The sequence below is a fragment of the Struthio camelus genome, chromosome 1 (assembly GCF_040807025.1).
Source record: "Struthio camelus isolate bStrCam1 chromosome 1, bStrCam1.hap1, whole genome shotgun sequence".
In the NCBI taxonomy this organism is placed as follows: Eukaryota; Metazoa; Chordata; class Aves; order Struthioniformes; family Struthionidae; genus Struthio; species Struthio camelus.
The window spans coordinates 106,148,546-106,172,848 of record NC_090942.1 but is presented as its reverse complement, the minus strand read 5'-3'; the positions used below and the strand labels follow the sequence as shown (position 1 = coordinate 106,172,848).

The following is a 24,303-nucleotide window of genomic DNA, read 5'->3' as shown; positions in this document are numbered from 1 at the left end:
CTTTCTTCTTTATGATACCATCCTAGTACTGTTACACTGATGGTAGCAAGGCCCAGGCCATCCCAGCGGGTGGGGGGGGGGGGGCAGGGAACTACACAAGATTAATCTAAACTTGCCAGGAAGTATGTGACCTGCACTGCTACAAAGCCTGCTGCCTTACAAGCATCCCACTCATTACTTGGGAGTATGCATGTGTTAAATGCTTGCAGCTGGCAAAGGCTCTGCTGAGGGATCAGAGACCATTCCTGGTATTTTTCTAATCTCAGCTGATGGTTCCTATCCCCCTCAAGAACTTACAGCTTGGTACCACCTCCCAGCTTTTCGTAGGAACACTCCATAGGGGACATCTCTTTTGACACCAGCTGCAAGACCACCAGTCAGAGGGAAGTCAAAGAACCAAACTTTGCTGTCAACTGGCCCACGCTACTCCAGCTGTCTAAGGCAGATCAAGCACCAGCCTGAACATAAACCGGCCTTTTCAAAGCCAATCTTGGCCTCCCAAAACTGCTTCTGCACCAAGCAACTTCTTGTTAGGAAAGAAGTCAGCTTCTTACTGTGCTACTGTGGTGTCCTTACACTGCAGCTGAGGATACTGGCATAACAAACGGGGAAAAAAAATCCTGAATTAAGCCATTGGCAAAATAAACAGGAGGTTTACCTCAATACTACTGATTTTCATCCTAGTACCTTGGAAAAGAGAGGCCTAGGGAAGAATCAAGGAAGACTCAACGCCTAATGCCCAGGTTTTACAACAAATACTAAAGACACTCCTGACTGACTCATGTCCCAAACTAATCACATGAAAACTCGCAACAAAAACATTAACTTTCAGGTGGGGGAGAAACAGCATAGATCAGGTAACAATTAAGAGCCCCAATTCATCACACAAATGTAGGCAAATGATTTAAACTTGCTGTAAATTAGGGGTAATTCTTACTTCATATGGTAAGCAGTGCTGGAAACGGTGTTGTAAGGTTTACATTTGACACTCTTGCCTCTGCAATAGCGTCTGCGTAAGTGCAAGGTACAAGGGAAGAACTGCTCATCGCTCAAAGATCAAGACCCACAGTACAGACTTAATCAAAAAAGGTTCGCTCTTTATTTTAAACATTAAAAGAAACATTTTACACAGCATTGTTAGAACTATTCGGTACCTGCATTCAGGAATTGTGCCAAACATTTTATTTTATAAGTTTGAAATTAAAACAAATGAAAGAAAACATCTTGCCCTTCTGCTGTACAACGTTCAGCTTGTCCTGGATCAAGTTCCAAGTGCTTGGAGAAATTTACCAGCTTAACCAAAAGATGTGGCAAAGCAAATAGGAAGATCATCGTGAGCCCTTAGGATACTTGGACAATACCAGAGGTTGCAGCTGGGAGGATACAGACATTGTACTGCATCTCAGGCAGTACTTAGAGAGTTTACTCTCCTGACACTCTCCAGGTTTAATACACAACCACATGCACCACATACTTCCACTCATGTACACGCACACCCCGATCACACAGGAAATAATAATACTAAAAAACACGGAAAGTGACCAAGACATTTTCTCATTAAAGACAAGATTGCCAGAATATTTTTTTAAAAGGGGAATAATACAAAATTGGCACAATTAGAAGGAAACCTGTGGGGTAGGTCTTGCCCCTCAGCTTCTAGCCTTCCAACTACAGCAAAAACAAGGTGTAGGGGGATGCAGCATTGCCTTCCAGGGGCTGGCAGCAGTACGAGCTAGTGGTGAACTTGCTTCAGTTGGAATGACAAAGATGGTTTATTATAGGCCATGAAGGATGGTCAGCATTAACTAAGGGCATGGGGACCTTTCACTAAAGGGGCAGGGAGCCCTGACCAAAATAACCCTGAGTTTCTTCCAGCAGGGAGAAAGTGTGCTGCGTTGTGTGCTTGGGAAGAGCTGGCGGTTCCCTGCTCAATCGTTCCCTAATTATTGCGTTACAGTCACAATCCTCTTTCCCCCAAAACTTAACCTAGAGCACATAAAAAAGGACTCAGTCTGCAAGGAGAACAAGTGACTGATGCCATGCTTGAAACTTAACCAGTACAACCCCTCCCTAAATCCCCCAATGCCACAAGCCTTTGGTGAAGAAAGCACATGTTAAAACAGGAAAGAAACTGCTTAGATCAGTGTGGGAAGGACAGCCAGAATTCAAAACATTAGAGTGGTATCCCAGAATGCCTAGGGAAAAGCGAGATTTCACTACCACAGGCAGAACAGGAGAGGAAGAAAAACCTCTTGCTGTCAAAGCGGTGTCTGAGTGAATCCTCTCCTCAATTCCTCTCCTTTGGAAAGCATCACTTTCTGGGCTTTCAGAGTAGAACCTAGAGACTGTGTCTGCCCTGTTCCTCAGCAGAAACAGCTACACTGCCTGCAACATAGACCTTTTTAAAGCTCTCCCACAAAGGAAAACAGTAGGCCAGAAAAAAAAAGCTTCTGCAGATGTTCAGGCTAAGGTTTCCCAGAGATGTATAGGTTTTGGGTATGTCAGTTTTGGACCACTGCATGAAATGTTTAAGAGTCAAATTATAGAGTTGCAAGCCCCCACTCTGAAAGTCAAGCCCATTTTGAAGATGTCTCACATTTGGCCTCCAAAAATCATTAGACGTGTGCGTGTGTGCATACACGGGTGTTTGTGTGTTGAGGGCAAAACACAGCTTTCTAGAAGAAAAACCTCACAACAGCCTCAGAACAAAGGTCATAATGCAAGATCAGGGGGAAAAAAAACACTCAAAAACCAATCTGGAATAGCTATAATGTTGAGTGAAAGATTCCACAAGTACTAATGTGAAATGAAGCCATCATAACAACAGCAATATTAGACCTGCAGCTGCTCTGGAATGTGCACTGAGATGAGCTGCTAGTGAAGGAGACAATCAAGGACATCATTAATGTTTAGATCGGCAGCAGTACACCAAAGCCACTACCTTCTGTCGATTTCCTCATCTAACATCTTTTCTGTCATCCTCAGAAAAAATCTAAAAAGGACGGAGCCCTGGCACCAGCTCTAGACTCCTCACCCATCTTGACGTGAGCCAAATGCTGGCTGTGACGTCAGAGCATGGTACAGTCCTACTTGTTTGTTTATGCACAGTAATTTTATTCTGACTTTTATTGCTTAGAACACCAGCTGTGCTGGAAAGACAGAGCTGCCAAGAAAAGGAGCTGCTCCCAGTTAGGAGCCAGGTCAGAGTATGTGGAAGACCAAAGCAGAACTTCTTATATTATAGCACCTAGAAATATGCCTCAAATTCATGGGGAAAGCCCTGCTGCAGGCCTATGGACAGAGGGCCTTTCACACAAGACTAGGATCACTGGAACCTGAAGGATTCTTGCTCCCTCTTGGGAGAGTTCTTATTCCTACCCTGAGCTGCACTTTAGCTACCACACATCTTGGACTCTGCTCACAGGCTCAAAGGTTACCACTGAGCGAATGGCAGAAGCAGTGTTACAGTCTGGCCTGTGCGTTCATAACACCTAGCTTCCAAATCTCCCCGAAAATGTGACCATCAGTTGGCCAACTACACATAAAGATGCATCCCAGGTTTTCCACGAGTCACCACTCGTGACACTCGTGGATGGCGAGTGCCATCACCACTGAGGCAAGCTTTCCTACCTCTCTGCTGAGACTGGCAGAAGGCAGGGCCACGTTCCTTGATGCCACGTTGCCCCACGACCACAAGGGTCTGCGGCACAACAGAAGCAGCTGTAGTGGGTAGAAAAGAAGGTAGAGGGGTGGAAGGAGGAGGTGGCCACAGGTAGAGATCCAGGAAATGCTTGTCTGAGGATTGACTCTTCAGGGTTGCTAAGCCAGCCCCTATTCACCACAGCTAAGAATTTTGAGCACTGAAAATAGAAAAATCCTTAAAGAAAAAATATCTCAAACCTCCAGGCAGGCAAATTCTGTTTTGGGGTTAACTATAAACCCTTTGAAAGCCAGAGAAGAGAAGGCATGTGACAACCATAAACCAATTCTTCACTGCAACAGTCTCAGGAGGCACCAGCAAGCACTGTTCTTCAGCCTTTGTCCCAACACAGAGAAGTCAGTGAGACACCAGGGTGAAGAGAGAAAGGGAACAGGACGGTGTGATGGGAGAGGGAGAAAGAATAGATTGGTTAACATGATGAAAGTCTAACACTTCTACCAGCTCCTTCCAACCCATCCCCTTCCCCACCGTCTTTTCATACTAGATATTTTCAAAACCATGAGAGGAGAGAAAACAAACAAACAAACAAAAAACTTAGTGAATTTTGTCACAGGGCCCTGCTGAAAGAAGGCTTGACAGTTTGCACATTAGAAGGACTTTTCCCTGTGTAGAAAGGGCTACTGGAAAAGGAGAAATCTGAGTTGCTAAATATGGCCTGAGCACTCCCAGGACATGATGTGTAACAAGGAGAAGTTTGAGGTTCAGGCTGAAATCGGAGAGGAAACACACTGTCTTGTCTGGGCCTGCAATGAGTGTCTCAGCACAGTCCAAGAGCCCTGCGAGTCTCTCACAAAACACAAGTGCTTTTGGCTCCCACGCTCAGTCCATCTCCATCGACATTAGCCGGCGACGTTCTCGTCTTGTTTCCTGCACTTCCTTCTTGCAGCACCAACGGGAGCTACAGTAGCCAATGAGGCAGGATAAGAGTCCAATGACAGTGGCCAGACCAATGCCAATCAACAGGGGGTATTTGAAAGCATTCAGAACTGAAAGAGGAAGGCAAATAAAGTCATTATATCAGTGAGAAATTCAAAGGGCACATTATTTGTTCTTGTCTAAGAAAGGGGAAAAACCCACACCTTTCAGTCACAGGCAGATTAATTATTTCAGAAGGGAATTAAACTAATTTTCCTTCTTGGCTTCTGTCTTTTGAGGTTTCAAAAAACTGGTCTCTTCTGCCTTACCTCCTGACCTTCTATTTCTTTATCCACCGTTCCAAAGCCTCAGGGAGACTGGAAGCACCAGAGAAACCGTAGAGCGAGACAGCAGAGTGGAGCCACTTCTAAGAGGTATCCCATTACCTGCTCTTCCAAATAAAAGCCTTGCAACGTTTCCCCAGAGGCAGACTGCCGCTGCATTTTTTTTGTAAGTTGTTTTCCAAATGGCAAGGAGCGGACTTATTTATCCCTTTGTTGGATTGCAACCGCATATTCACTGCCACTAAGCAATCCTGTCTCAACAGACGCTACAGTTGGTGCCTAAACTAGCGAATTGATTTTCTGAAGTGCTAGGCACCTACCATTTAGGTAAAGGGCAGGCTCGAGAAATGGAAGGAGTCTGGAAAGGCAGTGTCATCTGCCCAGTAAGGAGAACAATAACTTCTGATTCATTCAAGTTCCTGGGACTTCCCAGTGTGGCCTTTCCTCAAATTGCTGAGAGGGAAGCTTCCAGTACAAAACCGTAACTATGTGCTAAACACAAGCGTCTAATAGGCATTTTGCTTCTCATGAAAGTCTTGCAACACTTGCAACAAGCAGGCAAGGCAAAGGGCAGGGAGCAGCACATCTTGTGGTTAGGACAGAGAGGAAGAAGTCAGAGCTCTGACGCTCTGTTCTCAGCTTTGATATTAACCATGACTGACCTAATACTTCGACACACCCCAGCTGCAAACCAAGGCTTCCTCCTGCAGGGAGCAGAAGGGTTCACACCTGGAGAGAATGCTGAGCCTCAATTAAAAGATGCCCCAGCTATGCAAAATATCAACGCTTAGATCAGGAAAGAGAACGCTCAGCCCTAGGAGTGTGGTCCGTTCAGGCCTAGCCACATTACAGAATCTAGAATCAGAAGTTGAAAACAACAAAAAAGGATAACAAAATCTAATCAGACTATCACAGGCACTTTTTAAAATGACCTCAGGAATACTTGTCACTGAAAGACATAATAAAGGGTTAACCCCTCCCCAACACACACACACACACACACACACACTGCAATCTCTTACCATCCATTTTCACAGATAAAAAGATGGGCTTGGCTTGGACATCAGGCTCCCGCTGCCATACACCGGTGGCGGACCGCACCCACGGGGTCACTACACAGTAGTGGTTCCCAAAGTCATGGTCCTCGCAGCCATGCACACGGAGCCGAAATTCCAGGGGGCTGATTCTCTCCAGGCTGAGATCGCTGCTCCCGTTTCTCCTGCTCTGTGTCACGATCCCTCTCCGGTCCAGCGAGGCCAGCAAGATGGGCTCTCTATCCAATGCAAAGGAGCGCACCGCAAACCAGGAGACATCAAAGGACATATCATCTGCGTTTGGGGATAGAGCAGAATTTGGACAGACTGGTGAGCTCCAAAGGGTATTCTAGTGCCATTTTATCATTGGAAGGGTGAACCTGCAAGTAGCATGAAAAACTGGATGATTATTCCTGTTTCAGCCTCTGTCCTTCCAACACCAAATAGGGTTGACGAAAGAATCAGAAACAGCCTTAAGAGCATACGTATATCTGAAATGCTAAGACATGAAAAATAATTAGCACTGGAAACTAGAGGAACTAGGATTGATATTCATAGAAAGCACTCTAAAGGTTAATTAACAGCTGGGAATAGATGTTGGCAGGCCCTAGACCTTCCAACATGTACAGGCAGTGGAAGCACTGCTTTTGTGAAAGCGAGATGGAACGTGTGAAATGGAGAAGGTAGAAAGGAGACAGACTTGAAGAGTTACTAGGAGAATTTCAGTGAACGTTGCCAGTTAGCTTGGGAAAGGGCTCCTAGAAACAGAAGACCCTGAATGGAAGTGCAATCAAGTTGTGGGCGGAGTTTGGAGCTAAGAGCAAGAGGAAAAGTTTGTCAAGTACTGGTCTGACAGTGGAAGACAAAAAGAGTGCCCTGAACATCCCCTTACTGGGAAGACCAAAGCACTGGATTCCAACTGGCAGAAAGAATATAACTGCACAGAAAGGGTGACTTACTACAGGTACGACAAAGAGGAGATTGCCTATTTTCCTGCCTACCATCTTAAAACTTGTATTTCATCTCAGATGTAAGTTTTCACTAAGCAGGTCTAATGCCATGAGACATGCTCTGATGCTGTAACAACGGTGACAAGGGAGAAGAAATGCTACACATTTGCTAGTGGAGAGTGATTTGCAACCACTCTCTTCTTGCAGGGGCTACACAGAGTCAGAAGACTTTTTCCTGCAGAAGCCTCTTGCTCATGTTTAGTCTGCCTATATGAGGGCAGAGATTCTACACAAAGCGCAAAAGAACTACCTATAAAAACACAAAGCATTCAGGATCAAAGCCTGACCATGATGCTTCTCTACGTGTCTTCCACAGCTGATGTTTACTGTCATGCGTTATCAGGCAATTATGCCTGATAAGTACAAGTACAAGTTTTACCACCCAAGGAGATAATCTACAAAAAGCCTTTGCAGCATCTTCAACCTTTAATATCAGCTGACAGGTAGTCAGAGTCCATCAGCACATCCAGCTCTTTCTACAGGCATGCAAGATTCTATTGATCCCATTAGCAGAGCTCAGTCTTAACCCTCTCAGGCCAGCGTAGCTGAACATGTACTTTAAAAATCACTGCAATGCTCTGCTAAGCTGTTAAGAGTGTTATGGCAGAAAACAGCGGGGATGCTATTACAAACATAGTTTTTAAAGCAAAGTAAGATTTGAAGGCTGCCTATTTTCTAGAGCCCTGTGGAAGGGAATCCAATCGACAGCAACAAGGAGACACTATTGCAATCAACATATGTAGAACCTAAAGCATGGAACGAACCCTTCTCTTCTGGACTCAGTTACCAACATGAAGGTGAGTAAGAAGGCTATATCATGTCTTTTCTGATCACTGCTTTCTGATTACAGTTGGTTATTCTGAACATACTAGCCACTCTCAAGATAAATAGATTCTCACATATGTTCTTTCTCTCACAGAGAGAAAGAACAATTCACTGACGTTACGTGAGCCCAGCAACATCTGCCAGAGTCTTAAACCTAGTATGACCTAGAGCACAGACAAGAGAGAGGGCTTCAGATGCTTGCCATCGTGGTTCACCAACAGCTCTTCCTCCCTGGCAAATCAACGAGCTGACAGGCCCAAACTAGAAACAGAGGTTTCTGGCTGTGCGTGCACAAGTTTTTGTTACAACTAGAATGTGTGCATAGGGCTTAACCTTTCCACACCTAAGATAGTGGCCTATAAATTCAGGGTATATCAAACCTCCATTTGCTAGTGTTGAGATTTGTGAGGAATAAAGTATTAGCAATCTCAAATTTAAAACTGATCTTCCATCCAATTGAGTTTGCTCCGGATTTGATCTCCAGGCTAATGGAAAAATTAAAGCCTTAAACCTGCTGCTGTACTCAGATTCTCTACAAATTGATGTGAATATGATTTTTAAGCCTCTCCAAGGCAAGCTGATTCCTCAGAAAGGAAGGGAACCTTAAGACAGCCTTGTAAAACAAAGTAGGGACCACCCTCAGCTATGCTACTTCAGATATAGCATCGGCTTGCCAGGCACTACATCCTCCCTCAATGCAGACAGAAAATACCCTCTATTTGAGTTATAACTGGCTTCCCTGTAAAAGTTCCTCTGTGCAGGGATGGGGAGGAAATGAGCAGCAAGAGGAAAGAAACACTACAGGTGAGGTGCACTGTTTTCACACACATCTTCAAAGAACTGAAACAAATAGATGAGAAAGCAGATGGCAGCACTCTGTTACTACCAGAGATGCTGGCTGACCAGACTGTTTTGGGGCACCTGCCAGTTTACTGCCCTGCTTGCCATGGCCAGCTGCTCTGCACAATGACACAGAACCTCAAGAGGGGATTTGGCATGTTTTGCAGCCCTATGGCAGGAAGAGATTTCCCAATCCTATCTAGAGGTCAGCATAGGACGTGGACCAGCAGCCCTCACAACAACCACTCTTATCTGTCATACTACAAATAATATTAGTTGCACGGCCTAACACTCTGACACCCGCTCCCCTGCCAAAAGCAAAGCTAATAAAAATCTCCATACACACATGAGGTTAATGGGACCAAACTCTGACCTCTGCCTTGCACGCTCATCCAACTATCTGTGGGAAACAGGGCCTCTACTGGAGAGAGCTCATAAACTGCTCTTGGTCCCAGCTGCCTGTTCATGCCAAATACGGTAATAGCACCGGTCCACACGCAGTCACTTTAGGAATGACCAATTCCTTCCAAAGATCATCAAGATGGCCACGAGCTCTTTGTGCTTCCAAGGTACCACAGAAGCATATAGGCACTTTCCAGGCTAAATTCAACTACAGTGAACACACCATTGCATTTGCTAAAAAGGCACCAACAATAAATTTAGATTAAAAAAAAAAAAAACAAGCCTTCAGATTTCCCAGACAAGTTGCTATCTTTGAAGAATTCCTTCTTTTCATTCTGAAATGAGTACTTTGATCCCTCATTTGAGATTCCCTTCTCTTCACATACAAAAATGAGTGCAGACACTTGCTGTTATTTTGAAATAGCTGAATTTATCTTCTGTAATTACAACATGGGACAACAGTATTACGCCAACATATTTTATTAGTCAGTATACACAGTGTGCAATTAGTGACTCACTACAGGCATACAGAGTCAGAGGGAGGATTTGGCTGCAAATATTCCTTGTCACTATGAAGTAGCTTCATGCAGCAAAGTGATCTGATTATTTCTATGTATCACACAATTCTTCATGCTATAAGAACACAGGAAAATTTAGCAACACCAGTGACGAACACGCCTAGCAGCTCCCAAGTGCTGATAAATACATGGCTTTACTGACATAAAAATTAGGTCACACATCGGCTTCCCAAAGGCACCTGTTACCATCCCCACTCCCACACTTTGTATCAATGTTGACAAGTCACTCTCTCAAAAATTTTTGTTCCCAGGCTAACACCCCCCCCCCCCAAAAAAAATAAAAAGCCACAAGAGAGAGACACTTAACTGTAAAGGTGTCTTTTACCACTTTCTCCCCTGTGCCACAATGTTGTAAGTAGTATGAGGCAGCCGGGCAAGGGCATTAAGCATCCCTGCATTAGACAGAAGCATAACATCCCAACATCAAATTCAGAAGTCTGTCAAGGACCTCAGCGTCCCCAGTTCATGCAACTTAATTGCTTTCTAAAGGAACACAGAGCACTGGGAACTTGGCCCTTCAGAGGCTCAGCCAGCAGACTAATAGTGGTGCTCTGCTTCTTCCCCTCCTCAGCTAGTGAGGATCATCAAAATGTAAAGCACATCTTTATGCACATTTTGATTTGACACACAGGACTAAGCTGTCCGGGTTTTAGCTGCTTCCCTGGCCAATCAGTCCTCAAAACAGGGAATCCTGTTTCTAGACCAGCTCTTAGGAACCATACACTTCCACTGCTTAGAATGGAGCTCTCAGCATCTTGTTACAGCGCTGAATCACAATTTTGAGACCCTTTTTGTTTACTACATTTAAATGAGGTTGAATAGGGCTTCCTAGAGAGCTGAGCGAACCACTTCAAGACATACAAGAGGTAAACAAAACAAGCTGGCTTTGTTAAACTCTCCAGAGTACCCAGTGGGTCTGTCTGGAACAGATAAAAAACCATCTCCTTTCAGGCAGAGAAAGCAATACTCCTAAATCCCTAAGCACATACTCCAAGAAGGGGTCATCTGGGAAGTCCAGAAAGACCATTTGTGAAAATGTGTATTCTACAAAAATATTAGAAGAAGCTTTATAGCTTTGGGGCACAGAAGTACCACTAATTCCCCCAGACACACACAGAGCCTCACACCAATTCAAAACTCAACCATAGCTGCCAAGCCAAAGGGGCACTCCTTTAGATGGAGCAGTTGCTGGCACGTACTCGGCTCAGTAATATACACTCCACTCCAGCAGGGTCTCAAAGACGCAGAGGAAATTAAAGCATGCAGTAGTCACGCTAAAACCTTTTCCACCCTTCTGAAAAGTTTCCACAGGCTGGGTATGCACACACACACAGTACTGTGAACTACCTCCAGCAGACTAGGGTCCGACCAAGAATTAATGCTTCTGGAAACAAACAGATTGATCTAACCGTGCTTTCAAACTGTTTTGGATATGCTCTTTAGCAAGAGATCCCATGAAATTCATTGGTCCTACTTTGCTCACAAAAGGGCCCAAAAATATACCACTGCAGCAGGTCTGACATCAGCAGAGGGAATCCTGAACCCAGGCCCTTTGAAAGCCATAATGCCCCATAGGATATAGTCAGGACAGCAGCGTGTATATGCACATGCTCACCTCTTCTTTCACATCAGGTTCCCAGACAGAAAGGCAGGCCTGTAGCGCTGTGATCTGTTTTTCTCTAGGAGATGCCAGCAAATCTTGCTCTTCCTCTCTGATTAATTGGTTCAGGCTTTCTCCAACCCTATGCCTCACTGCCCCACTGGGATGACACAGTGCTGTTATTTTCACAGTCTGTCTAATGCTTTGGCATTCATTTCAAGCAAGCTCTCCTTTTCAGCGGTGAACTGAATTGTGAATTAAAACTCAGTGCAGGGACAGATCAGAGATGGGATATACGGAAAAAGAGTTACTACTGAGTAATTACATCTGGGTGTTACCATAAGAGCCCTTAAAGCCCTTCTTCACCTAAGCTGTTCTGCTTTCCCACTCCCTAGTCCCCTCCATCTCTCAAGGGTGAGAAGGCAGAATTACAAGGGAAATCCATACACCCTGCAGCATTCAATCCCAGCTGTTCCCTGCAGCTCTTCTGCCAGTTTCATCCAGAGGACCAGCTACACTGGAGAGCTGCCAGTTTCTCAGGCACATCTGAAAGGCCCAGATGTATCTTCTCCACAAGAACATGCTGCCTGCGGCTGGTTGAACCCCAAATCCTGCTCATTCAGCAACTCGAGGCTCAGAGTATGAACTCAGATGTTCCTCAACACCTGCTCCAATGTCACACTTCTTTACTCCTTGCTGCGCATATCCACTGTGTGTGCCTAATCTGCCCTGTTACAGAGGAAGAAAAAAAAAAAAAAAAGAGGCAGAGATCTGCCATGTTCACAGTGATGTTACCCAGCTACAGAACAGATTATAGTGCTGACATTTAAAACTCTGCACTGGCTGCTCAGCAATCTCTGGTAACTGCAACACTTCCAAACTCTAGGCATAGTCTATCAATTTAATAGACATCAATGTCCTCTAATAAGGTTGCCCAGTTTAAGCTTAACTGTGCAGATCAGCAGATCCCTGGAGAGGCCACCTTTCTGCTTAAATCCATTCAATTATCCTTATCTTGTCAGGGTTTCTCCTAGGCTCAAGCTAGCAAGCACAATCACATCACAAAGCCAAATGCAGCAGAGCACTGACAGGTGAGCCCCTCTGTTAGCAAGTGGCTTCCTGCCGACTTTCAAGTGGATGAAGGATGCTGAGGCCTCTTTGGTGAGACAACCCCAAGCTTATTTTAACTATTAAACACCAGCAGAAGCAGCAGCTGCTCCCAGGCAGCAAGTACTGCTTTGCAAAGCCAGCCAGCTGCTTTGGGTACTGCTTTTGCAACAATACGTGTAAGAGCTTGGGAACACCTCAGCTTACAAGAGGCTTCTGCACAGCACAATAAAGGACAGGCTGAGGCATACATACACACACATACATTGCTGCAGACTGTGTCCAGTCTCCCAGGCTGTGAATCTTTTGTCTGCAATAAAGTTTACTCAGCTTTTTCCCCCCCATAAAGCATTTCAATAGTACCAACTGCAGATATCTATCATTTTTTCACAAGCATAGAACTAATCTAGCAAATTGCTTCTGTGCTACACTTGCATTTAGAGTAAAATGGACAGTCTGGAACTTCAGAAATCTGGTACTTGATCTCATCAACAGCTACACTTGACATAGTATTTCTTGAACAGCACCATTCTGTAGCATTTTATGCAAGCTTTACATGAATCACATCTTTGTTTCAATGCTTATATATTTATATTTAGATAGGGATTTAAACATATATATAGTCATATTTCAAATATATTTTATATTCATACATAAAAATGACTTCATTAAATTAAAAAAAAAAAAAAAAGAAATAAACTCACACCAAACCCAAATTTTGAGTAAAGCAACCAGAGCTATTCTCATACCATTTCTGATGAAAAACAGCTCAGGAAACCTTTGGTAAGCAGCTAAGTTTTGAGCAATTCTCTGAACTTTTCGGCCCTTCATGAAAGTTTGACTTTAAAGTGTCCGTTGTCCTTTTCAAAGCAATTAGGTAGTGCATTTATTCCTCCTTTTTCATGCAAAAGAGAGGCTCACCTCTGAAGGCATCAGCAAGGAACATTAATTTTCAGGAGGCAATTTTTTGTAATTTTTAGATTTACATTCAGTCCTAAATCCACTCTGAAGTGTTAATCTGACTGGCCAGCTGATTTCTTCATAGATGACAGTGTTTTCTTCTAACAGGTTTTGCCTTTCTAATTAAAGATGACAGGAATAATTCTCATGGCCCATCTAGTGGTTATAGGCTGAGATTGCTAGCAGTAGGGGTCAGTCGGTACAGACAGCACAGGTGAGTTTGGCAGTAAGAACACTTTGCCCCCTCCCCAACAGAATGTAAAACAAAAGTCTTGTTCTAAATGAAGCTGTGTAAAGCAAACACACTCTCCGGGATTTACACTTACTCTCCTTTAAAACTTCCATGCTGGTCCTTGATCCCCCGGCCTCATTCAAGAAATACAGGGTTCTAGTTGTCAGTGTTATTCAGGCTGGTGAAGGCAAATGAGTTGAAACTAATATATTTTTGTGGAAATACCTGGCTCGAGGGCCATTCCTTCCGTTGTGATGATACAGAGCAAGTCTGCCAGCTCACCCTGGTAAATCATCTGGTTGTCAGAATGCACCGAGACGTTAAACACAGGACCTAAAAAAGAATAACCACAATTATGAATAATAGGCTTTTCTTCAGTATCCAAAACCTTTCCTTGAAAGTTTTAAAGCGTCCTTTCCTTGCAGGTAGAGACAGAGCTCTGAAGCAGTAATAAGTAATCATGTAACAGATTTGACAAAACAGTTATCCATTTTTAGCCACTAATTCCTTTACGAGGACAAAGTACCCAAACTGCTAGACCTGCTGCTCACCTGGGTCACAGACCACGGACAACATAGAAGCTGCTGCCCAATCTGCCTTCCATTGTCCTGCACAAAAGGAGCCTTTCTTCCACTGGTGACTCCCTGAAGAGCAAGAGAGTTCACGTCCTCAGGCTAATCCAGCCCGGATCTTTTTGGAGGAGGCTCTCAATAGGAATTGAAGTTAGAGCAAACCAGTGTTTACATGCTACAGACAGTTCCGCTACATGACTGAAATGGACAAGACAAGAAGCGCATCTTTTTTAATGCTTCTGTGGGTTCTCCTTCAAGCTCCACCACAGACAGTTTCTTCCCTAGCAGACATCTCATACCTAAAGGTATAGCAACTCCTCTAGCTGTAAAGTGGTGATGATATTGATGAAAATCATTAAGCCATTAAGAAATCCTCACACCATAGGGATGTGCAAGTTTGACTCGAGGTACATATGAAAAAACAAAAAAATTCCCCACGTGTTGACATCAACTGTATCCTTGGTGCAAAATTAACAGAGCCACAACTTCTCAGGCATGTTGCTCTCCATTTCACAGGCAGAAGCTGAAGAACAAATCAAAATTACTCTTAGTGATTTCCTTACTAAGCAAGGCAAGGGAGATGAGGAGGAGGAAAGCTGTTGTCAATAGTTCCCTTGAGGAGAGCTTTGGGGGAAGGGGACAAGGGAATCCAAGGAGGAGCTTGGGGCTCAGATTAAAAACTGACTCTTTCCCCTCCCTGGACTCCTTTAGCTGCTGTCATTATCAGGCTCAGCTACCTACATAACAGCAGCAGCCCTAAGAACAGGAAGGTGGGTTTTTTGGGCAGGAGGAAAAAGCTGTTGAAAGAGTTACCCTCCCCCACTTTTTCAGGCTACTAGTTTAGTATGGGAAGTATGGGAAGTGTAATCTTCAAATCCACTAGAGATCTGTGGCAAACAGCACTTCTGAGGAAGAACATTTAAGGAACTCATCCAAGCAACCCACTGTCCCCTGCCCTCCTAACAGGTTCCTGTGGGAAGCTATGCTCCTAACTCACCACATCACATCACTTCCAAACTGAGGCTCTGGAAAGAAATGTGGAGATGACATGAAGCTAGAGCTGCCACTTTTGCTGAAACTATTCTAGACCACACGGGCCCACCTGATTTTGGTCAGCAGAGATTACACAGCACACTAAGAGCTGAAATCCAATTACAATGCAACAATTACTCTGTGCTTCTTAAACCCCCCCCCCCCCAATTTCCAGTGGGCACAGCGTTCTGCTCTTCGTTACAAATTGAAAATCTAGTAAAGTCCTCTGTCCCAAAAGCAGTTGCACTTCATACACAACAGCAGTTTGGTTCACAATCACCCCTGGAGGTTTTGTACCCATTTGCTCACTAGAAGTCACCTCTGCTGAACAATAAGATTGCAAGCTACCCTTCTAAGCAAGGATGAAACAGTGACAGAGATGCACTACAAGTTATATGTGGGCTATTGGCTGAGACTCCTACATGCTTATGCTAGAACATATTTAAGGAAATAAGAGTCCGAAATGCTCTGAAGCCCAGCTGCTAAGGCAGAGACTTCATGAGCAGGTACTAACTTAAGTTTAGCCTCTTGTGATCTCTTCTGGGAAGATGGAAAGATACTAACTTGATTGCTTCCTCAGCCTCTGTCCAGGCTCTTTCTACAGCAATTCTATTTGTTTCCTGATATTGCCCCCACCATTAACTGCATTCTCCTTGAAGTCTACTTTATTCTTCAGAAGAAACAAGATCTTTCCCATCTTTTTTTTCCAGAATTGTGCAGCCACAGGTTCAAGGTGCTAAGGAACTAGTTAGAAAGGCAGAAGTGACTAGGGCACTCTGGCCAACTGAAACCTGACGAGTCTCAAGCTGTGTGTGAACTGTCACAACAACAGAAACAAAGCGACTGTCAAATCTGCCTGGGGAATCCCTGCATTCCCAGCACACACCCTCTGCTGCACTGACCAGATGCAGAATAGCACCATCATAATCCTGGTCTGTTGTCTATAGCTCAGGGTATTCTATACCAAGTTCCAGCAGCAAGCAAAAGCCTACATCCAATCAGGAACATAGGACACGCTGCGCTCCACTTTACGCTGACAGCAGAGTTCAGACTCTGCTCCTGCAAACAGCTCTGCCCTGTCAGATGCTGGCAGGGATCGAGCAAGGGAGATGAACTACATGATTCCTCTCTATGCCCAGCTAAAGCTAGGCTGCAGGGTGCGTGTCCCTGGGCAGGGTAAACAAGGAAAAAAGGCGGCTACACACGTAGCACGTAGTTTTCAGGTCTTATTTCTGGATCAAAAGTCCAGGCCTCTACTGCATTCAATGGACATTGGCTTCAAACTCTAGCATGCTCAACAAACCACTAACGCAGAGAGGAGTCTAAGCATCCTCAACTGAGCATTACAAGTGCAAAAGCTAAGTTGTTCGGTCACTCAGCCAGAAAAGGCCACATTATGGTAACAGAGCACTCCCCCATCCACACTTCTGGGTCACCAAGTGCATCTCTCGCCTGTCTCCCATGCGAGGAGTCAAAGTTTCATGGGCAATAAGCAGACTGCTAGGCAGCAGCTGCTCTGTCATTTCATGGTCATACTTCCTCTCAGTAAGCCACAAAGAGTAATTTCCCTTTGGTTCCTTCCCTGCTAGGGCACGTATCTCCTACAAATTAATACACCCTGTACCTTCAGGGAAGAAATCACTGTCCTGTGTCCTGGATTTCAACAGAGAGCCCAGAGGTATGCCAGGGGTTGTGCTCTTTCTTCTCTCCAGCTGAAGAGGAAAACCAATTTCTTTTCTCTACCAAGCAAGCTTCATTACAGTGAAAGCTTCTTGGCTCATAGTCTTGAAGACCGCATGGTTGCTGCTTCCTAAAAGGAGCATCTTTTCTCTCGGCCCATATGCCCCAGGCCTTGGCCTCAGGCTGCTCTCAGGCACGAAAGGATAGAATAAAGCATCTTCATTGATGCTTTTTCCCCCATCACAGAACTTGACAAGACCAAAGACTGTTTGCAACACAGAAACTTGATAGCCCTGAGCTGGACTAGGAGGACCTTGTAACCCTCTACCTCTCCAACAGAAAGTACACTCAAGTCAGAGCTGTAGCCACTACCCAGCCTGCGAAAGATTCACAGAAACTGGTAACACGGCTCTATGCCTCATTAAATGTCACCTGCATGCTACCCTCTCCTACAGAAGGGTTATTATTGTTCATTTCTTTTTTAATTTTTCTGAAAATTAAACTGACCAACAAGTCCTTTTATCCTGAATATTACTTGCCTGATTTATGTCCCGCCAGCTTAAAACAATTTACCCTGACTTCAGCTGAACCTTTCTGGCAATAGGAAAAGAGAAGCAGCAAGGAGCTGCATGCCAGTCTCAAACAAAAGCAATAGTAAATCAGTGTTCATTGAGTTACAAGCAAAACCACCACGTAATCTAACTAGGCATCTACAGACTCAAGAAAAGCACCTTGGCAAAAAAAGTGCACCAGAGCAATCAAAGGAAAGGATGCTTCCAGACACACTTTAAAAGCTCTCAAGGACCCTCCTAGACAAATGTGGCACCAGGTGGTGTTCTGGAAAAAGACGACCAAACAACAAAAAAAAAAAAAAAATCAAACCAAACCTACAGATGCAAACACATGGCAGCAGAGAACCTCTAGTAGACACTATGGCTGACAAGGTCTCAGTATGCGAATGTTCAAGTGCTTGCAGTGTCACAAGAAGGGTTGGGGGCAGATGGCAAACTCTCCTTCAATAAGACCTGAGTTTATACTTCATGAACACTGAGAAAACTAGAACCCTTTACAGATAATACATGATGTGGCTTTGCCAAGCTTGCCACCTGTATTTAACAGCATGAAATAGGGTTATTGGCACCTACTCGAAATGCAAGAGAATAAACAAAAGAATTTAGTTTCAATTGCAGGGTTGACAGATCAAGGATGACTTGTGAAGCTCATCAAGAATAAAGCAGAGTTAAGTGTAGGAAAGCTGTTCAGTAGTTCCAAAGCTGAGACACAATTAAAGTGAATAACTTCAGGTTTGAAGATAAGGGTTGTACCCTCAGTTAATTTAGAAACAAAGAAAAAGCATGGACTTATAAAACAAACCAGCAATCCCAATTCTAAGAGTTGTCATCTTCTGCAGAGACCTTTGATTTAAGCTAAGCCAAAGTCTCCGTGTTCCTCATCATACTAAGTAAATTCAAAAACAATCCTTTAAAAAGGGTTTTTTTTTTCTTTAATGAAGTAAAAACAATTTTACATTAAAGAGCATGTGCAGTCAAGAAAGGAATAAAAAACAGTTTTCAGACCATTTCTTGAATTCTGAATGCTTGAAAAACATTAACCTCAGATTCTTTGCCTTCTATTTAAAGTATTAGAGTTTACTAGTACAGACCTAGAACCAAGGAAACCAAGTTCCAGGATCAGATCCAGATCCTGTTTGGTTTAGTTTCTTCTGAATGTCCTCTTCTACGGCCAAATCTCATTGCTCAAAGCATTGATTTCATGCAACCCAGGAAGAAAATCCCAGGATCCAAACCCTACAGTGACTTAGTTTTCAGCTAAAAAGTATATTTGAAATTCTTCCACACATAAAAATGAAATAGAAACCAAGCTGCACCAAATTTGGTGTATTATTTAGTGCTCAGATTTACACTGAACTGGCTAGCGGTTGGAGGGGTTGAAAGGAGGAGCTCAAGTTCATTGAGTTAATTTTCTTGGCTTAAGGATTTGTGTACGGGAGGAAAAAAAATAAAAACCCTTAGTCCTATTTAACTGATTTCATCCCATTCTCCCTACTTTCCTTCGCTGCTTGATAATCCAATCAATGTCAGGCCCCCCAAAAAGGAAGGAGAAGAGAGAGAAGAATAATCAAAAGCCAGTTAACATCTGGATTTATAACAGCAGAAAGAACTCTTAATTACCGAGGTCTTAGGCACCTTTTGACTTTTTCTACTTCATCTTTGCCAGTATTTCTCCGCAAAAAGAAGGTATAAACTCCCCACAGACATGAGTTATCTTTATTTTCCCGACAGCAAAGTAGAGCAGAGAAAGGTCAAGTAACCAGACTGACAGAGATCCTGTACAGGCAAGAATCCTGTGCCTAATCCATTGCTCAAGCACTGAGGCAGCGATCACTGCATGGCAACTTCCCCGCTTGCAATCAGCCAGCTCTCCAGCTACAAAGGGAAAACACTGACGAAACACACTAGTTCTCTCGCTTCCAAAATATTACTCATATCTGTCCTGGCACCGGATCATCCAGTCTTGAACTGAGGATCCCGTGACCTGCCTCTCTCCAAATAATGAGCTCCTTCACCTACACTGTCCCAGCCCCCTGCCCTCTCCCTGCTTCTTCATGGAGCTGTTCCCTAATGAGTTTCATCCCAAGCCTCATAACAGTTGTTAGGGGAAGAAACCCCCAGTAGTTTAGGCTCTTGTTTCTACTTCTAGCTACAAATTCACATACGTACACACAAAAGCACACAATGACAAAACATGTTCCTGCACATTAACAGGGGCTGGAAAATACTAGCCTTTCTTGCTAAAGAGTTTCTGCTGTATTGCTCTTTATTCTTTTCCATGATTAAGGTTTCTTTCCTTTAAAAATCTTGCTATTCTCCTTTCTTGAAAATGAGTCTCTCTCTGGGTCATTGCAGGGCATCATTTCATTTTAATTGCAAGTTCAACATCAATACTCAGCTCATATTTCAGCAGCACTTGCTTTATCTCTACTTGGTACAAAGCGAATGATAACACATTGCTGTACAATGAGCTCACATGCAGATGTAATCCAGAGTTGAAGATTTCATTGACGTGATTCCCTTAAAGTCCCCTTTTGTTTTGCTTCTCCAGAGCTTTTGCCCTCTGCTGAATGACACTGGGGGAAGCCAGCCCAGAGCACAGCCAAGCTCCAGATGGTTCTCTCTCTCATAACATACTGCTGTATACAAAATGAAAAACATCCTTCTCCCTGTTTCCCCCAAGGAAAATGAAAATACAAGTCACTTCTGTGGAAAACCTCAAGACTGTAGGGTGGGCAAAGACTCTCTAACATTATCCCAGGTGTCTGGCCACAAGGTGGAAGGGATAGAAAATTAAAGGATGAATGCTAAAGAATTTATTATATTTATTATCCCAAGATAAACTAGAGACAGACTTCACAGAGACCAGATGCCTCAGCATTAAAAAGAAGAGAAAAAAAAAAAAAGTACAGAAAGAAAAACCAAACGCCACACACAGAGCTGCAGGACCTGATCCCAGGTCAGTTCCCAGCTATTTGAAGCCCACCATTGCTGGTGAGCTCAGCCAAGGCTGAGGGCAAAGGGGTCCATGAAGAATGGCATCCCCTCCCATGCAGTCCTTGCAGCGCAGAAGCACTGCCACTGGAGCAACACCTCTAGGTAACCAGGAGAGGAGAGTTTTACAAGTGAGAGATTTCAGGCTAGTCGAACAGGATCACAAGCTTTACAAAAAGCTGTCTTGATATATCCAGCTTGAGAAGGAGAACAGCCAAGAACACAGAAGACAGATCTGTCCAGGCTAAAGGAAAGACTACATATACATACATCACCTGACGGCTCAGGGAAGAGGAAACATTTGGGTTCCAGTAGAAATAAACAAATGAAATTAAGAAAAAAATGTCAAGGTAAGCACTGATAGCTGCCCTTCTCCCTCAGCTTTCTGACCAACCTCTGAAAGACATAATGGAACTTCTGTTTTAAACTGAGCTGAAAAAAAAGAAGCACCAAAGAATACTACCTAAACTCTCCATATGAGATGGGTTTTTCCTCCTCTTCTACAAATATAAGCTTAGTTTGGCTCCAGTTACAGGATGCACAGCAGGCATTCATTTTATAAAATTAGGCTTAGGATCTATGTTATTCATAAGGTCAGACCAGAGGATTCCCAAGATCCCTTCTAGCCTTAAAATATATATAGTAGAGAACAATCTACCTTTGATCGAATATATGAAAACTAATTACCTACTAGGTTTTCCTCCCAACTTCCAGTTTATATAATTCAGTGGACAAAATCCACTTTTCAGTTTTCAGTTCAGGAAGTTTCAAATAAATGCCTTTACATTAAAGTTTCAGATCATAAACTAACTGGAATAAATACGTTTCTCTGCAGCAGCAAGTGGAGAAAGAAGAGAAGAGGTCTCTGCTTGCAGCCAGCAAGTTCTGCCTCGAATGGAAAGAATCTGAGCAAGACATTTTCCACAGATGTTCATGGAAAAACATTGCAGAGCACTGCCACATTTCAAGCCTATTGTGGCAGGAAACACTGAAGTTTCATGTGCACAGTCCCCTATTCATATATAAAAAGCTTACGGGTCTCCTGTTGTTTCAGATAGATCACATCGCACAATGCGTACGCACAATAAAAACCCTTCCTTGAAACACCCCTCTATTCAGAGGGATCTGGGAGGGAGCTAGGCTGGAGGAAAGGATTTCCAATCCAAGCACGTCTCCCCTCCCCCACCAAAGAGGAATCAATAAAAACAACTGAGAAGGAAATTCCTCCTACCACTAAAAGCCTTGATGTAAAACTCTTAAGGACCTCCTTTTGCTGAAAATGCTGCTTCCGTATTGATCTCCTCCCCACTCCATCCCCTACGGTGCAGGCTCAAAATGCTGTCCAAGTTCAAGCTCTCAGAGTGGGCAGGAGACTGGAATACCTTCTTTTTTTGAAGTTGTACTGTTCTATTGTACTGCCCTAGAAGTCCCAGTTAAAATGCCTTTCTGTTACACCTTGAGACACCCAGAAGTCAGGAAAACTGTTACAATATGATTGCACCAGAGACAAATACACACATAAGCCATTCCTTACACACCCCCATTTAACTCAGGATTTAGCAGAGAGATGCTCCCCAGCTTTTACCATTACCCAGGGAGCTGCATTTCCCCCCACCCTCTGACCCTTTCCTGTTAGCATCTCCCCGCCAGTTTTGGGGAGCCTTTCATTCTCCCCAGAAACCGCTAGCTACCTCACTAATTCTGCCTTACACCATTTACAATATGGAAAACATGGTGCCAGCTTCCCTCTTTGGAGAATGAGTTTGACAGTCACCTCTACTACAAGACACAAGACGAGCATGTTGTCCGAGCTCAGCTTTTACAGTTGTTCCACAGCTCTGCCATTTACCTCTGGCTCCCCGAGTCAGTCACAGTTTGCAAAGACAGTACATCTCCGCAAACAAAACTAACGTACTCATAAAACACCCTCTTTCATCATGCACACCCCCTTCCAATTAATTTTCCTAAATTTCTACTTGTCTATTTGAGCCAAGAACAGAGTAACAGGGCACAGCGGAGGGGTGGGACTGGCAGAAAGGAAATACAGCAGGCCTTTACGCATGCAACCACACTCCCACAGACAAGCGGAACATTTGGAGGAAAGAGGGGGGTAATTTGGGAGGCAAGCTTGCCTGCATCCGTTCTAACTGTGCTCACCAGGTCCTCCCAACCCCACCAGCAAAGTTTCAAGCTCACAGTACTGACATATCCAAATAAGCCCATCAAAAAAAGATTTCAGGACAAATTTCACCAAGACACATCCAGACAGTAAGAATTTTTCAACAGCAAATAATTCTTTTTGGCCTAAGAAAGAAGCTGCGCTCACAATAGAGGAGCGCCTTTAGAATTAGCCCAGAGATGAATGTCCAGCACAGATACTTGAGTAACAACTAAAGGACACAAAGTTCATCCATCTGTTGAGGGAAGGAAGGTATTTCAAGCCAGATTTTGCTACATGCCAAGATTATTTCAGGAAATAACTCTCCAGTAAATTGTGCCTGGGGTCTCATTTCTCTCTTCATTCTTTTCAAAAGAATGAAAGCCCGATGGGACATCAGGACCATGCCTCCCCTTGCTCAGCCCTACTACTGGAATTCACACGTTCCCAGGGCAGTGCTCCAGGCTGCCTCCCTTTTTCGCTCCATGCATCGGAAATCCTATCTGGGGGAAGAGGGAGAGAATAGAGAGCGACAGCGAAAAGATGTTGAGACTGCAACATACACACTTCCCTCCCTTGCACAGCTCGTGGGTTTCCCTCTGAAGTGTGGATATTATTTGCATCTCGACAGACCTTTTGGACGGAAGTTCAAAGTGACATTACGTGAGCAAGGTTGGGAGACAAACCACCACTTTTATGCAGGAAAGCCTTCAGGTAAGAGCTTGGAGGGGAAGGGTTTGGGACCAATTTCACCCCCGCTAGTTTCTTTCATCACCCCTTTGCAAATGCTGCTCCCTGATTGTGACTGACCCAGATACCAACAGGAGTAAGGCTGAAACTGCAACCCATTAAATGACTTCAGAAAGACAACATAAATCCACAGCAATATTCAGCTGTGACTGTGCTGCTCCAAGAGGTATTTGCCGCATGGGCAACTAATGGATTATTTTCAGACAATTATTTTTCATAAAACTAAACCAAAAGCCAAGCAGAAATGACCTAAAATCGAAACAAATTTAGAGTTCAGTCCCGGTCCTCTCTCAGACAATCTCAGATCAGGCTGCGTCTTCATCAGGGTTCATATTAGGATGTTACTCTTCAAAACTTCTTACAGAGTGATGTCCTGACTACACAGCTGTCCCTAGAGTTAGCCCATGTCCCTTCCCCAGGGCACCTGCTACAAGAAAGTTCAGTTTTTAGAAATTATCTGTTAGAGAATGATTATCATTCTCAACTATGGAGGCAACCACAAGTCAAGCTACTCTAGCTTAGTCACAGCTGTATCTTCTAAAAAAAAACCCAAGCCCAATACTATATGCAGTGTAACTCAGATGAAGAACAAGGGATGTGAGGAGAGACCTACTCCCAAGCTGTGTTTATGAACAGGAATGGGGGAGTACAGGAGGTCTGAGATAAAAATGAAACAGCTAATCAGAGAGTCCCAGCATAGGAGGCACCCTTGGGCTACACCGAGAGCTCTTTAAGACTGCCCAAGTCACCAGTTTGGTTTATCAAATCATGACATAAGCCCTGTGCTCATAAGAGCAGCAGCGTTACAAAACAACTCCACAACACTTCCCCCCACACGGCATAATAGGAAGTCAGTGTTAATATGCATCTCTGATGATCCAGACAACCCCCTGCCCCTCACTCTTCCCAACAGTACACCAGGGCAGGCACAATTCTCTTGATACATCTTGCCAGGTAGGCTATGTTACACCGGGGGTGAGGGTTTCAGTAAAGCTGCGGGGAACAGGATGCAAACTTGAGTACTCAAATTCATCCCA

General features: G+C 44.0%; 1 protein-coding gene across 9 annotated transcripts in view; it reads right to left on the bottom strand.

Moving 5' to 3' along the window:
* Positions 1–1,076: 1,076 nt before the first annotated feature.
* PTGFRN (prostaglandin F2 receptor inhibitor) overlaps positions 1,077–24,303 on the bottom strand; it is a 117,163-nt gene continuing 93,936 nt past the window's right edge. For 8 of the 9 annotated variants that reach the window (XM_068910068.1, XM_068910077.1, XM_068910059.1 and 5 more), the window contains 3 exons: positions 13,734–13,841; positions 5,943–6,248; positions 1,077–4,707 (listed from right to left, as the gene is read on the bottom strand). In XM_068910068.1, coding sequence (XP_068766169.1) covers positions 4,541–4,707; positions 5,943–6,248; positions 13,734–13,841 — 581 coding nt within the window. In that variant the 3' untranslated portion in view covers positions 1,077–4,540. Of the gene's footprint in view, positions 4,708–5,942; positions 6,249–11,224; positions 11,939–13,733; positions 13,842–24,303 lie in introns of those variants that run through there. The other variant, XR_011134858.1, reaches the window with a different exon arrangement.